This window comes from Syngnathoides biaculeatus, chromosome 2 (assembly GCF_019802595.1).
Source record: "Syngnathoides biaculeatus isolate LvHL_M chromosome 2, ASM1980259v1, whole genome shotgun sequence".
Lineage (NCBI taxonomy): Eukaryota > Metazoa > Chordata > Actinopteri > Syngnathiformes > Syngnathidae > Syngnathoides > Syngnathoides biaculeatus.
In genome coordinates, this window is record NC_084641.1 from 31,567,690 (window position 1) to 31,582,292 (window position 14,603).

The window sequence follows — 14,603 nt, forward strand, 5'->3', positions numbered from 1 at the left end:
AATTACAAAGTGTATACCTGGGTTTGAAAAAATATGTGATGCTCTTGGCATGTGGTCAGGTTCTTTTTTTTTTGTGTTACTGGGATGTTTATCTACTCAAATGTAGAGCGTACCATCAATTACAGCTGAGACATTATTGGGGTAGGCATTTATTTCGACAAACCTATTGATTGAAAATAAATAATGGATTTTTTTTTTTTATACATATGTACCCACAGCAATGATATGAATGATGACTAATTTGGTGCTATGTTTATTAAAGGGAATGTCAGACACGGGCAAGTGCAGACCTCTGCCAAGGCTAATAAATTCCGTGTTTGAAACAGTACTAAATAATACTCCTGTGCAGACCTCTTGTATCTGCATGATTCCGCAGTGAATTTTTGTTTTTATATGAAATTAACAGTAATGTAACTTTAAAAAAAAAAGCATTGCATTGCATTTTTTGCAATAATAATTGTGTATTTGATCTACTGTATATCAATATGTATACTGTGCTATAGGTTTGTCTTTCTCCCATTTGGCACCACCCCGTTTATTTTATCAAAAGTATTTATGAACCTTTTTTTTCCTCCATCTTATCTGCAGTAAACATTTACTTTGTATACGCTCATTCCTCAGTGGCTCATTCAGGAAGTTCTCCTTTTATTACCGTCCCCCAGTGACTTGTAATATTAAATCTTATCAGCCACCTGTCATCGTGATGAGCTGCACAGAAAAAAAACTTTTTTCTTCATACAGGAACTCATAATTGCCACTTCCTGACAGAGCCTTTCTTGTTTATTCAAGAGTCCAAGGTTCTATTTGGGAGGGTATTATAGTTAATGACTGTTTTACGAAAACATTTCTATGAGACTTGGTATCAGAACGCATCATTACTCACGTGGAACCCAGCTCTCACTAACTCCAAGTTGGACTCTTACAATGGAATGCATTGACAAAACGGGACCTTTTGACCCTTTAAGGCCACCAAATCTTTTAGTTGAGTCAAATCAGCTTACATTAATGGCAAAATGCAACTGTATGATCACATTTTCCATTCGGACTAATTTGTCCATTTACACACATTATGTGAATTTTAGGAGGGAAAATATAACAGCCGAACAGACAGCCGAACCTAAAATGTTTTCTTTATTTTGTGTGTGACCCACTCGTGTTGTCAAAGGGTGGTTTTAATTGGAATAAAGTAATTAGGAAAGGGAATCTCAAGCACCATTTTATTTCTCCTTTCATTTACTGTATGAAAAAAATTAAGTATGAGTAAATGAAGTATTTTAAGGCTAAAAAAAAAAGTCCCATTTTAAATTCAAACATGATGCAACTGTAATACATTAAGTAAGCCAGGCTGCTTTAATACAGTTGAGAGGTTAAACGGTCCAAAACCTTCAAATTGTTTCTCCAATGAAACCATGTGCATCCAAATCTGTCACAGATTAGACAAATAGCTAGCAAGCATCCTTTAAATTTCACATTTTATTTATATACATGTAGCTAGAACTTCTTTGTATCGTCCAAGACAGCAATAATAAGCTATCTGCATTTCCCCCATGGGATTAAGTACAGTATATGGAGTTACTTGAAGCCCGCAAAATTTGGACATGTGCTTTTCAATGAACGGTGACATCGTTTCCCTAAAAAGTGTGAAAATGTGGAGCATCGTGTATTTTCCCATATTACCACTAGGAGGAGTCGTGTTTTGAAGGGGGGAAAAATGGATTTTGGGATGCACACTATTTGGTGGCCTCCTCTTGGTCAAGTGCTGCTAAATGAGAAGTGTCCAACACGCACAGTGCATCATCACAAGTGAAAATGTTTCTTCAGAAGCTCACTCCTGTGATCCACAAATTATACACAATCAAGCCCAGCGGCCTAGCGTTCACATCTATTTTGATAGACCTGCAGGCCTGTTCAGTGGGTTAAAAGCGGCGACCGTCGTTGTGGCCGTGCGGTTCGGTTGGCCCATCTGCATACAACGCATGTTTCCGGTGCTGAATACGCACTGCAGCGGCCAGAGCACCACAACGACCAACAGCACCATCAGGACCACGAAGAGCATCATCCGCTTCCAGTCCGCCAGCCGGTCCAGCAGGCCTGACCTTTGAGGCGGGGTCTGGATCGGAGAACCATTTCCCTTGTCGGCGCCAATGTCGATGCAGATGCACAAGGCCGAGATGCTGTCGGAGGCCGGCCTGGAGGTTTTGTAACACAACTTCTCGCCGTCCAGCCAAACGGGCTCCTCCTGCTGCTGGTGGCCGGGTAACTTGTGCAGCATTTCGTGGTTGGTGGGCAGAGAAGGCGGCCCCCCCTCCGGCAAAGCGGTGCTATGGCGGCAGAAGGGGCATAAAAGGGGCGGCACCCCCTGGTTGACACCGTCCTGCTCCGGAGCCGAGATGGCCATGAGGCGGGAGAGGCACTCCAGGCAGAAGGTGTGGCTACACGCCAACAACTTGGGCGTTTTGAAGACGTTGTCGTAGGTGTTGTAGCAGATGGGGCACTCCAGCTGGCTCACCATTGACATTTTCTTTTGGGGTTCGTCAGTAGCCGCCTGCGGCTCAACCTGTGTGTGCCAAAACTGCAGAGACTGTTCCATCTTTAGGAATATTGTCCAAATTGCTGAGATCCGTCCCTTTCTGGATTCTTCCCTCTCCTCCTCGCTCCACCTCCTCCTGCTTTGCCCTCGACTCCTCAATCGCCCTAAAGACACACGGAAGAAGTAGCAGTTGTTAGTTTAGCACTACACGTGTTCTTTTACCTTACATATCATTAAAGATCTTGAATGTGCATCATTTCCAGGATTAAATATAGTATTTTCCATGCTTTGCTTTGTGAGTAAGTCATGTGATACTGGAACCTCTGAATTTGAACGCTCGTCCCAAATTTGGGGCAATGGGTGGGTGGGAGATACAGGTTTAAGAATACAAATGGGCATGTCTTCAAGAATTTAATACATCTTGTGAGACTTCATTTCATGTCAAATCTAAATGGTTAAATCCTAAATTGTGTTCTGCTGTGCTTTTTCTACACGATGCCAGTGGTGGGAAAGAGGAATAATGTGACGATGACCATTGTACCAGATATAAAATTTATTATCCCATGTCAGGTAAGGGGTCAAGATAAACCATTACCAGTCTGGAACAATTGTGCCTGACAATAATAGGGACATGTGTATGTGTTTGTATTGCTATCCTTGTGTGGACCAATGTGTGCGTGTGTGTGTTTTGTTTCCGAAGCTTCTGGATGCAGGAATGTTAAACGTGTTTGCATCGTTGACCAAATAGTTATGGTTACCCTCTGGTTATAACTGTGAATAAATGTAGAATCCCTACAGGTGTAACGGTACGTCATATAGAACGGTTGGGTATGCACATTGGTTGTAACATCACAATGCAGTTCACAACTACTACAGTAAGGAAACAAAATGCAAAACAAAGTTTTTGGTTTGTGTAACCAGCAATAGATTTTATGAATTTTAAAATGAAACATCAACAGCTTATCTTTTTCTTTTTAAGAAAGTACAACTTCGGTAGTTTGTCTTTTCTTTAGGAAAATGAGTTAAAGGTGATACAGTAAGAGTCTGAACATTGTGAATTATTCTATAAGAGCACTAACACAGGCGTTTATTAATGCTTTGGCACAGTCCGTGCTTAAGTATGTCTTCTGATACCGGAAGAACCCAAAATGTTCAGGCTTGACCAGGTGTATATCTACCATACCTTATTGCTTTATTTATTGAATGTATGAGACATCTGATCATTTCCTGAATACCTCAAGTTATGTAAGTTCAAATCGAGAAGTGTTTGGATTGCTTCCAGCAAGTTTTCTTTTCGGCACCCAACAAAGTGTGTGCCTGTTCTAACTCGCAGTCACCCCAATTGAACTTTAAAATTCCTCTACCGCCCTCGCTTGTTGTTTCTTTCATTTTTCTCCCTCCCCCTTTAGGACTGATGGAATGTGCATCCAAAATCCCACCTGTCTTATCAGTTTAGCTCTGCCCCCTAACTGCTCAAGGTAGTAGCCACCCCCCACCCCACGCCCTCTCAACATCAAAACAGCTCTGCAAGGTAAAATTCTACTTCTTGTCGTTGTCTGCCTCCTTCACCGAGTTCAAAAATGCAAATAGCTTTGGGGGAAGCATGAGTTATGAAAGTGTGTCAGACAAATGTTTAACCACTAGCTTCTGATTTTTGCCAGAGTGGTGGTGCAGCTAGAGGTACCCATTGCAAGAAAATACCTCGGATGGCACCGATACAACATTGGAAGCATTTATTAGAAATAAGAAAGCTGATAAATGTTCCCCAGGTCCATCGGAACAGCATACGAATTTGTAAAATCATTTCCGGAGGAATTTAGAAAAGTTTGAAGCTGGCCACTGTTTCCCAGCAGGATTCAATAAGTTTATCATCACTTTATACACTGTGCACTGAGAGGCGAGCTTCTACTGTGTCAGTCAATATACAGTAATCCCTCTTTACCTCGCGGATCGTGGATTCAGTGCATCATGGGCTTTTTGTCACCCCCCCAAAAAAAGACTCACTATATGTACTATTGTAGCGCCGGAGAAAAGGAGTCGGAGGCGGAGTGTCGGACACAGGAACAGAACTTGCTTTATTGTTCGACATCAAAACACTACTCGCATAACGGCGGGAACTCTGTTAACCTTTACTCCGGAAGCGCAACAACAAAAACAGTCCATGCGGAACCCCGCACCCCAACTCGAGGTCCCGCGGGTGAATTGACCCCTCCGTGGATATTGCGCAATCCGCGTCACTGACTAATTAGAGGCCAGAGATCTGCATAAACCACGCCCCTTTTTGCTCCCGCCATTTTCTCAGACAACATTGCATGGTCCAGTATAGGTTTTGTTAGCGTTTTATCGCGTATTTGGGTAATTTAACAAAAAATATGGTTAAGAGGTGTAGTCACGGACTTTGTAATAGTGACGACAGGTATCCTGAAAGGCTAGTTGGTGGAGTTCCATTCGTACCCTTTCCAAAACCGAAGACCGAGTACGAAAAATGCCTCCTATGGATCAAACTTTGTGGAAGACCGCATCATTAACGAAATCCATCTAATATCAACCGGAACACATATGTTTGCACAAAGGTAAGCCCTATATTTGATTTTCAATACATGTCTCATATAAATGAATTAGCAGTTCTTCGCTTGCATAACATAGCTACGTGTGAACGATTGACACACTTATTCTTTGTTGAGCGATATTTAGCGATGATCGGACTGCACAAACGTATTGATTTCTTGCTGGCTCGCGGCCGAAGCTTAACCAGACTGTGTTTGCACGAAGATATGCCCTAAATTTGATTTTTAATACACGTCTCGTATAAATGAATGAGACGTTCTCCGCTAGCGTAACATTGCTACGTGTGAATGATTGAATGAAATCAGAAGCATGGCGTCTCTCTCAGTTAAGAAAGTATTGTATTTAGAATCTATAATATATCGTTGATTTGAATGAAATGAGAAGCATGGAGTCTGTCTCAGTTCAGAATGTATTGTATTGTATTTGCCATTTTTACTGTTTGTCTTACGTCAGCGCACGTGGCGTGACGTCACTTCAGGAGGCGTGGTTAAGTGCCCTGTACGGAGGGGTCAATTATGTAAACACCACACTATATCACTTTAAGAAGCCCCTCCCCCCAAAAATGAAAAAAGCCAGATCCGCCTTTTGGAGCTGATTGGCTGCATCATAGAAGCTCTACCCAGCAACTCCCTTTCGCCATCCCTTCTTCTTCCAATGCACCATTTTCCACAGCTGTCGACTCTGTGTGCATAATCAAAATGCATCCAAAGAGCTCATGCTTGATCTTAATGCAAACATGAGAAACATGCAATAGGATTGCTTGAAAATGAAGCTGCTTTCGTTTTGTGGACAGCGGATGCAAAAAAAAAAAAAAAAAAAAAAACAGCCTGGTGACAATGAGGAAGAGGAGGGGGTGGAGCTGATGGATCGGCAAAAAAGTGAAACTTTTGGATATGATCAAAGACCGCAGAAGTTACACTTTTGTGGCGCCATGATGACGTGAATGAAACAGCAGCATGATTGATTTGGTAAACAACTTGAAGCTGCAATAAAGCATTCAATCCCTCAAGGACGAGGCTTTTCCGCAAGCAAAAGCTTGGTTTGAAAAATTTCAAAAGTGTGCGACAATATGGTCCGAGCTGTCGAGTTTAGCAATTGTGTTTACAGCATATGTCCTTTAACAGGGTGTTGGATTCAATAAATTTTACATTATCTCAATTGCTCTTGTTTGCTTTTAATGCTCTTTTGTTGTGCTTAATCTGCGTACCTTATCTGCCTTTTGCTTAACAATGCACGGTTGCTTTATTTGTCATGTTCGCTGCGTAAATAAAGAGGATTTGTAGAGACGTGGCTAGAATGATTTGGAGACGGTGAGAGAGACACATTCCACATTCTCCCCGCAAGCAAAAGTGAGGAGGGGGCGCCACACCGGCGAATTGGAAGCGATTTAACAGTGGCACACCGGAGGTGACGCCACAATAACGCGGTGGAAGTGGCATCAAAACTGGGTATTGGGTTCTGCCCTGAAGTAACCCTGCCTTCTTAACACTGAATTTAGACAGTGAATTTCAGACAGTGAATTCTAGCCAGTTGAATCTCAGGAGACTGAAAATATTGTTTTTATTTTAAAGGTTGAATTTGTTATACAGCAAATTTGTTAACATTGAAAAGTTAGTGAAATACAGCTATTGGAAATGTGATGACCTTGAAATAACAATGTGAATTTTCCAACATAAAATTTTCAGTGGCATTTTGAATGCCAAATCCTGGTGGAATATATTTACTTCCGTACTCCATGGTTTTACACTTTTCGTGGATGGTTCTGGTACCAATTAACCATGAAAAAGGAGGGATTACTGTATACAAGCAAGGTCAAAATGAAAAAAGATGTCCATCCATTTCCCAAGCCACTTATCCTCACAAGGGTCACAGGAGTGCTGGAGCCTATCCCATCTAACAGCAGGGAAAAGGCAGGCTACACCCTGAACTGGTCACCAGCCAATCCCAGGCCGTATATCCACACAATCACTGAGAAGTAATACATCACACGCTGCCCGCACTAAAGTCAGGTGGGTGTACCACAACACCATCGGTAAATGTATAAAAAGTGGAATGCATAAAATGTACTGCACTGAATGAGAGTGCAGGGTGGTGATGGTTCTCGAAATTGGATATGAATCCTCTCAAGTGGTTTCTGTGTAAACACGTTAACTTCACAACTAAAAGGACAATGTTGGACTGCGCCATTGTTGGGGCATATGCTTTGACACTTTTGTACAAATACACCTTAGGGGTCACATGAGGATAAGCGAAATAGAAAAGGAATGAATAGAAGGACATCAAATGTTTGGCTTTGGGAAGTAAACATTAGACTGATCTCACCATGCTAATAGTTGTCCTTCACACTTTTACCATTCTTATTCCGTTACACCTAGCAACGACGGTCCATCTGAGTACTGGTAATTAGCTCACATTTTAAACAAAAGAACGTTCAATAACTGTGGTGCAAATGCGAGGCATGTATTCAAGCACAATCTGCACCTTAAGGAAGAGACTGTAGCCTGTGTACTGAGTAAATAACAACACTGGCTCGTATTGTCTGAAGCCAGTCAAGTGAAAGCAGTTGTGATAGCAACACAGTCTGACCTTTGATGCCATTCCATTAACACAGGACGCTATGCGCTACCCACGGATGCACATTCGAGTGAGATACAGTGCAAGTGTCGTATCGAAAAGTCCACCTTTTTACAACGATACAGTAACGAGCACAACTGTACTGCAATATGCAAGTCGCTCTGGTTATTATTTTTTTCCCCAACATGTGAAATCGGCAGTGTAGATAGCTGGCTAGCTAGGTGGCTCCATGATAAAAGTTCCTAGAGAAAATAATTTCCAAAACATTCATTCTGTTTTATGTAAAAATGCAAAAACAATGAAAAGGAATTTGTAGTCCTTTGAAAAAGAAAACATTGTTCCTCGTGGCTGCCTGTTCAAACTCCATCAAAAATACAGCAGTCACCTGATTATCACAGAGGGTTCTGTTCCAGAACCTCCTGCGAAAGATGACAATCACCAAAGTAGCGACCATATAATTGTTTTGTTAATTATTTACACTGAATTTCACAGCATTATACCTCATTCCAATGCAAAATATTTACGTGAGATGAAGGTATTACTTTTGTCCCCTGGGTTCCCAATCCCAACCACCTACAACTGCAGTATTTGTGACTTTGAATGTGTCTGGCCTGTTGAGTGACATTAGAGTCAGAAAATTAGAGTGCAGATTTGGCTATTGCTAGCGCAGTATAGTTCCGGTTGTAAGGTGGCTAGCCCAAAACCAGTCTGCGAGTTGACTGCCTCTGCTAATTGTGTCCATGCAGCTACTACATGAATATGTTTGTTTTCTTCCCGATTGAAAGTGCACCGGCGGCTGTGGAGGGATTACAATGTTTAAAATCCAGGATACGGGGCGTCACTGAGGGTGTATTGGTATACTGTCCGGACTTTGGTGTGGGCAATGTGGGTTCAGGTCCCACTCTGTGATGGTTTGGATGTGGTTGAAAATGGTTGTCCGCGTCCATATGTAACTGGCGACTAGTTCAGAGTGTAGTCTGGCTTTCCCCCAAAGTCAGCACCCCACGAGCCTAACCAGGATAACAACAAACTGAAACATTTGTTCACCAGAGAGAGTCCATCTCTTCAGAAAGCGTGACAAGTTGTTTTTTTTTTTTTTTTTTTGGTACTGTTTACTTAAGGTGGAGATGGTTAATTTCTTGACAGTAGAGGAGACGATGGTGTACTCTAGCAAAGATGGGCTATTTAACTGTATTTGGGCCAAAGTACTGAATAGTATACAGAAAGGTCAAATATTAACTCCCAAGACTCTGATATGCCCGCCAACATTTAACTCCTATGACTGATAATATTTTGTCTTATCACATGCACATGTTGTTGTTTATTTCTCCCTCACCTGTCCCACTAACCTAAAGACACACACCTTTAATGTTTTTTTTTTTTCTTTAATTCTGCTTGCATTATTTAAGCCTAACCGGCAGTTTAACTGCCGAACGTGAGGACAATAAAGATAGTAGTGCTCGCTCTGCCAGTTTTCCGGGCAGTTGGAACCTGATCCACCCTCTTGTTTAAAGAAACTTCAACATTATTAGGTAGCAGAAGGAGAAAAGGGGTTGGGGGGCAGTAGGAGCTGAGTTTGCAGTGTGCATAAAGTAAACACAAACCAGTCAGTGGAGTTCAACATGCTGCATGAGCAGAAAAACTTTCAGGTAGTGATATATTAATGAATGGATGCAAGTGCTACTTGAAACTGCACCCTTCTTAAACTGAACTGAGGCAACAAATTGAAAAGAATGGCTACTTAACCGTTCATCATGAAAATGTAATTTTTCTACCTGTGCCACTTTAAAAGCTTCAGAAAGTGGGTCTCTTCAGTCTTTTTATTGTTGCTGATACCGATTTGCCATAATGATAATAATCTCGCAAGAGATACCCTTATTAAATGCAGAAGGAGCTGGCAATAAATGCAGGTGCCTTAAATATGTCCATGAAAGTCAGCATCTGTCTGCCTGCACCCAGATCACTTCAGACCAGTTACTTGTAGATGGGACTTGAGCCGGTCTTAGTTTGGAGCGACTTTCAACCACGAAATTAACAAAGCGTCAGGCATTTGTAGAAGGAGTCGCCATCGCAGCGCCGGAACGTCCAGCTTGGTGCAGACGGGTCTGCCAAAGTCAGAATTAAAAATAGATCCAGTCTATTTTCCTCCTTCAGACACTCACTTAGCTGAAGTCTCGCAAAACCTGCTCTTGCATCTCCCACAAGATGACTTGAGGTATATTTTTCTGGAGGTGTGGAGATTGAACTTCAGATTGTCCCACTTTTGAGGAATTTAATATTCGAGGTTCCACTGTACTAGAAATAACTCACTGCGTATACACTTTCAAAAGTCATTTAAGATCCGAAGACGAATATTTTACCTGCAAACAAGGTGTCGTCATGTGTCCCTGTGTCCCCTCACAGATCATGAAGAAGCATACTTCTGAGTCCAGAGTAGTTTTTCTCTCCTAATTTCTTTCTTTAGCGTGAGGTGGCCTGCACTCAGTGCTCAGGTAGGTTGTGTGCGTGTTGTGTTCCTCCCCTGTGTTGGTAGCAATCACTTTCTGTGCTCTGACAACTCTCCCCTTTTAGCACTTTATGCAAATGCTTTCAAAGTGTCCCATCCTTGAGGTGGCGACTTGAGGCGGAGCACGAAAGACTAACAGAAATAAACTACTATTGTTCCCCATGTACCACTGCAACCCTCCCCTGCCCCACCCCTGTATGTTACATACAAGGAAATGTATTCACAGTTTGTGTTGTGTTCAAATCTCTCACACACACACACACACCACACACACACACACACACATAAACATGTGAATCCAGGTTTTAGACAACAACCATGTATTGCACTGGATAACAGAATAATAATGATCATTTTTGTCTTTTTGACTTCTTGAAATAAAGGAGAATGTCCTTAGCGGTTGATCAATGATGACCTTTCAACACTTCATACATATACGTGTAGCAAAACTTAAGGGATGCCTCATGATGATCCTCAGTCAAGCTTTGTGAGGAGGTCAGGGTTCGAATCTCAGCGTGGATTTTCCACCCACATTCCCAAAACAATTATTTTTCGACTGATTGTGAGTAGTTTAATTTTCAAAGCATTTATCACTGGGGGTTCTGTTTTTGTTATCTGAATATTAAGTTTCATTTGTAGTATTATTTAATATTTTTGAATTATTATTATAGTATTATTCTTGTTGTTGTTATTACTTTGTATTATTATTATTATATTCAACTTTTAAATTTTAGGCCTGCTGCTATTTCTATTCTTGGGTTGCAATCACGTAATGATCACCGCCATTTCTACAGACAAGCTAGGCGTTGCAGACGACATCACCATGGCAATGTCCACAGACCCACGTGTAAGCAGCAACTGGCGGATGTTAAGCAGCAAGCGGTGGATGTTGCCTACTTTAATTCACTCGATGATGTCGCAGAAGCTAGATATGTACAGAAGATCAAACTCCGTGAAGATATCGATCCGTATACTCTCCATAACGACGTACTTTCAAAGGATCTGAAAGACTTCCCTGAAGTAGAATATCCGGACACTAGAAATACACATGCTTACCGCTGACAAAATGATCACAACAGACTTTCAAATAACCATTTGCCTTGTGTACTCGAGTTTCGTTCAGATCTGCACGTTGTATATTTGCAAGCCACTTTTGTTGCCGTTTTTTTTCGATAATTCCATTGTATTTTCTCCATCATGCAATCTAATCTTTGGAATGCAGAAAAATCGCTTCCCAATGTCTCTGTTTCCGCGATTTCCACATCCGTAGAAAAAAAAATCTTGCATGATGACGATGGACAGCTGACTGCTTGTCTGCAACAACGGCGGTCAAGTACCCGGATGAACAAACGTGACGTCACGTGCAACCCAGCCATGAAAGGGGAAATCCAGTGGTTTGCATTAACAATGTATCCAATAGGTCATGTAATATGTACTCTATTTTGACAATGTGATGTTAAATCTTCTCTCATTTAATTGTGTTTTGAGAAGATTTTTTATCAACAATTACAAATGTTCAGGGACACTGCCATTTTCGCGAATGTATGATATGGTATATATTGTATGGAAGCATTCCTCCGCCATCCTGATCAACCTAGTGGCAGAGCGACCGAGCCACTTATGGCTGTGTATGGAAGTATTCCTCCGTTTTCCCGATCAACCGATACTGCTATTTATTCATCAGATGAGGATAAATCCAAGAGATTAGCGCTGGGCATAATGCTGTCCCAAGTGATCGAGTGTTTGGAACGGCACGTCACGAGTCACTTACGCCCACGTGGGTCAAGTGACTCGCGAAAATGGCAGCACCTCTGAAAATTCGTAATTGTCGATAAAAATCTTCTCAAAACACTATTAAATGAGACAGGATTTAACATCACATATTCAAGATAGAGTAGATATTACATGACCTATTCGATACATTGTAATTGCAAAGCACTGGATTTCCCCTTTAAGGGTTTCTGGTAATGGGCTAGATACAGACAGTGTGTACTGTCTGCCTCCTGGTGGCTACGGAAGGGGAGTAATGTCAATGGGCATTGTGGCATGAAATCACATAATGTTGTCTTAATGTTCTGTTATGTTATGTTATTAGTGTTTTTACAATGCACAATACTCTAGAGTGCTTTTTTTTTAATATTAAAAAATATTTATTGGTCTATTCTTCCATTTTCTGTGGGACTGGAACAGATTAATGAGATTACTATAGAAAATTACGTAGAGATTAGAGGGTTTTAAATTAAAAACATGCCCCCCTCCCCCATGTGAAGACAACACACAAGCGGTATTGTTGAGCATAATAATGGGCACAAGGAACTTTTGTACGCGTGGTGCCCATCTTTATTTTGTGTCAGGAAATATTCAAAGAGATAAAAATACTTCCTATTCAATTGCTTGAACGGCTGATCATGGGATCTGCCTGTCATGAATTTGCAAAATCATCTACATACTTCCAACACTGGCTGAGTAATCCAATATCCCAAACTGAAATATTGCAGTGTCATATCAGCAGGGCAGGGATTTACTGCGCTGTGCCGCAGCCGCTTTGAGGAAGAAGTCAAATAAAAAATAAAAAAACGTTTGAATTCTTCTTCCTGGAATATCACCACTTTAAATTAATGGCATGTTCCTGTTGTGATGAGTTTTCCATCAAATGATTTAACAGGATGAATTGCTTTAAAATGGATACACGTGAGAGGAGGAGAACCATTAGCAAGGGGACTGTGAAGTTCCCAAATGTCATCAAGTAGCATCTGTCTGAGTAAAAGCAATTGATTTTTTTTTTTTTTTCAAACTAATGAACTGCACTGATGAGTCCTGAGCGGGAATTAGAATATTGCTACTGATGGAAGAGGCCATTTGAAGTTTTGACAGCAACTTTTGTGGGTGGCTCTTCTCTAGCTTCTGGACTCCAAATTGTCTATCCATGGGACCGTGAACGTGAATTGTCCCGATGACTGACCACCAGTCAGTCAGCTGATCAGAATGACGACAAAGAATTTTGAAATCATAAGGTGTGAAAGAGCTTTTTCAATCCTGTTGTACTTGTCAAACATCTCATTAGTCAACCAATTTACAGACAAACCCAAACGTGACATTTTGCTTTGTTTTGCTATATTTGCTTGGTACAAATAATGCATCTTTGTTCATCTGCCACAATTAACCTGTTGATCCACCTGGTGGCTTTCAAATAACAGAATATTATTAGCTTTGTGTTCACCTAAACAGACTCACTTTTATTCAGTGGTGAATAAATTGAGACCAGATCATGATTATACTTAAGTGTACCGGTATATATGTTTTTGTTTGGTGGTGTGGGGTTTTTTCAAATGTAAATGATGGCATCCACTCAATAAAAGTTTGGAAAGGCTGGGTTATGCCACATTACTGTACTACAAGGGATTCAAGAGAATTATTTCCATTAGTAATATTGTAATGTGTTCTGTATGTAATAAGAAGAACAACAAGCCTACCACACCTCTACTGTTACCGTCCGGTACGAGCAAACAAATAAGCCTGTGTGTGTGAACGTCAATTAAGTAAAAAGTGATAAATGGTCTTTCGAGCCTCTTTTCCAAAGCGTGAGACATCAGAAAATCAACGTGGTTGTAAATGTTTTTGAAGCGCATACAATCGCAAATAGACTAAGGAAGGCTTTGACCTAGAAATCAAATCGCTCGCCAAAAAAACATCTGGCACCGCCCAATGTTTTGTTGCAAACAAAGTCGGTAAACAAACACCCAAAGAGAGAATAAGTCGGGCAGCTATCAAGGCTCGTGTGTGTGTGATTTCCTGTTGATCAGTTGAGGCCGTTCACTTATCTTTATGGCTGTGTCACGTTTCTCACCAAATAACCTTTGCCCCTTCGTTTGCTGACACATTCACACAGACAAGGAAGGGAATATATGCTTGTGAGTCAATATCTCCCCAATTACGATGTCGGGAAGACCAGAGTGAGGTCACAGCTTCCCGAGATGAGTCCGAGTGCTTTGTGGAGCTCACGTTTCTGGCTCCATATCACGATTATTGCCTGTCAACATATCCTGCATATAAGACTTACAGTATACTGTTGTATTTCTGCAATTAACCAGTCACGTTACATATGACACTGTTTTACTAAGGGAACTATATTCTTCTTTTTGTTTTTCCCTACACTAAGTACGATACATGTAGGCTCTAGATCAGGGGTGTCAAAGTCATTTTTGTCGAGGGCCACGTTGTAGTTGCGATTTTCCTCACGGAGACGTAAGACATTATTACTGTGAAACCATAAAAATATTTAATTGCCTCATCATATTCACACATGAAATTTACAGACTAGTTTTGGAATCAGAAATCAAGAGTTTTCCAACTATTGTTGATGTTTGGTAACACAAAAACGCTCGCAATATCTCAATGTTATCATTTATGATATGACAATTTGAC

At 41.1% G+C, this 14,603-nt stretch overlaps 1 protein-coding gene across 1 annotated transcript; it reads right to left on the reverse strand.

The window, feature by feature from the left end:
- Positions 1 to 1,151: 1,151 nt before the first annotated feature.
- Positions 1,152 to 10,300, reverse strand: LOC133490448 (RING finger protein 223). Its single transcript, XM_061800531.1, has 2 exons — positions 10,033 to 10,300; positions 1,152 to 2,694 (listed from the first exon to the last, which is right to left on the reverse strand). Exon 2 carries the CDS (start codon positions 2,588 to 2,590, stop codon positions 1,883 to 1,885), a length of 708 nt encoding a protein of 235 aa, XP_061656515.1. The 5' UTR covers positions 2,591 to 2,694; positions 10,033 to 10,300; the 3' UTR covers positions 1,152 to 1,882.
- Positions 10,301 to 14,603: the final 4,303 nt, after the last annotated feature.

What these genes read in the sequence shown, in the direction of transcription:
- LOC133490448 (XM_061800531.1), bottom strand. Translation starts at nt 2,590, where the DNA reads ATGGAACAGTCTCTGCAGTTTTGGCACACACAGGTTGAGCCGCAGGCG.